The 1,150-nt window shown below is 44.8% G+C and overlaps 1 protein-coding gene across 1 annotated transcript in view; it reads left to right on the top strand.

Moving 5' to 3' along the window:
• focad (focadhesin) overlaps positions 1-1,150 on the top strand; it is a gene marked incomplete at its 5' end in the record, with an annotated part of 75,092 nt that overhangs the window by 69,674 nt on the left and 4,268 nt on the right. The window contains 3 exons of the mRNA XM_015402087.1: positions 107-196; positions 282-459; positions 537-634. Coding sequence (XP_015257573.1) covers positions 107-196; positions 282-459; positions 537-634 — 366 coding nt within the window. The remainder of the gene's footprint in view (positions 1-106; positions 197-281; positions 460-536; positions 635-1,150) is intronic.

Below are 1,150 nucleotides of genomic sequence, written 5' to 3'. Positions count from 1 at the left end.
GTGAACTGGAAAGTGACCTGAGATGACATGATGGGAATTGGAGCTATAGAAATAAACTGAATAGAATTGAATTGATAATAGTCGGTGATGCATGTTGTTGTTGCAGGATGCAGAGGTGGATCTGTACGTGGGCGTCGCCAGGTGTCTTTCTGAGATGTCCGACACAGAGATCGACAGAATCGTTCAGGTCTCGCAGGTCGGGTTTTTTTTTCTGCAGTCTGTTATTAAATGAAAAGCGGCGTCGATGGGGATGAAGCTGAGCTCCTCTCTGGTTCCTTCAGGCTCAGATGGAGAAGACCTGTTTTGTCCTGGCGTACCTGACCTCTCAGGGCAGGGTTCCCCTCCTCAGCCTCAACGATGTGATCGGCGGGGTGCTGCGGGGTTGGCCCGGCTGCAGAGTGGGCTGGATCCTCCTGCAGGCTCTGTACCAGTGCCGCCTGGCTGCCGGCGCCGCTACAGGTCAGCGGGGAAAACCTGCAGGTGTGACGCTAAGCTGAACCAGTGCCTGATGGAGCCAGGTTTGCTTTTCCTTCCAGGTGTTTCCAAACGAATGGAGTGGCTGCTGGAGCTGATGGGACACATCCGGAACATCGGCTATGGGAACACATCCGTCTCCTGTGGAGACTCCAAACTGGTGCGTCTCTGAGCCTCCCAGTAATCTGGGCCGATCTGCTTCTTCCCACAAGTTTGGGCTCGTTGCTGCTTGTCTCTCCTGAATCTTCTTGTCCTTCAGGTTTTTTTTCCTTCCGTTCTGGGAGGGACTCAGGTTTGTATTGAACACAAACCAGAAGAATCTCAGTAATCATTCAGTATGGAGTGAATTTTGTTCCATTATTGTTTTTGAAGAGAAAAAAAGCAGTTTCTGTAAATGGAAACTTAAAAAAGTATTTCCAGTATTAAACCTTGAAAAAACTTCATAGTCACAATAGGTTTTGAAAGTAACTTTTTTGTTTTCTCAAATGTTCTTTTTTCATATTTTTTTATTTTCATCTTTTTTACTTCCCTATTTTCAAATGGTATTCTTTCTATTTCTTCGTTTTATATTGATGTTTACAAATTTACGGAAGAGGATTAGGGCCACTGGGAAAAAAAAAAAAAGTTTAATTTTATTTCACTTTAACATGGGGAAAAAAGTCAGAATTCTGACTTT

Source organism: Cyprinodon variegatus, unplaced genomic scaffold, assembly GCF_000732505.1.
Source record: "Cyprinodon variegatus isolate N-32 unplaced genomic scaffold, C_variegatus-1.0 Scaffold1297, whole genome shotgun sequence".
Lineage (NCBI taxonomy): Eukaryota > Metazoa > Chordata > Actinopteri > Cyprinodontiformes > Cyprinodontidae > Cyprinodon > Cyprinodon variegatus.
Note: the sequence above shows the minus strand (reverse complement) of the source record. Positions and strands in the feature narration are given on the sequence as shown.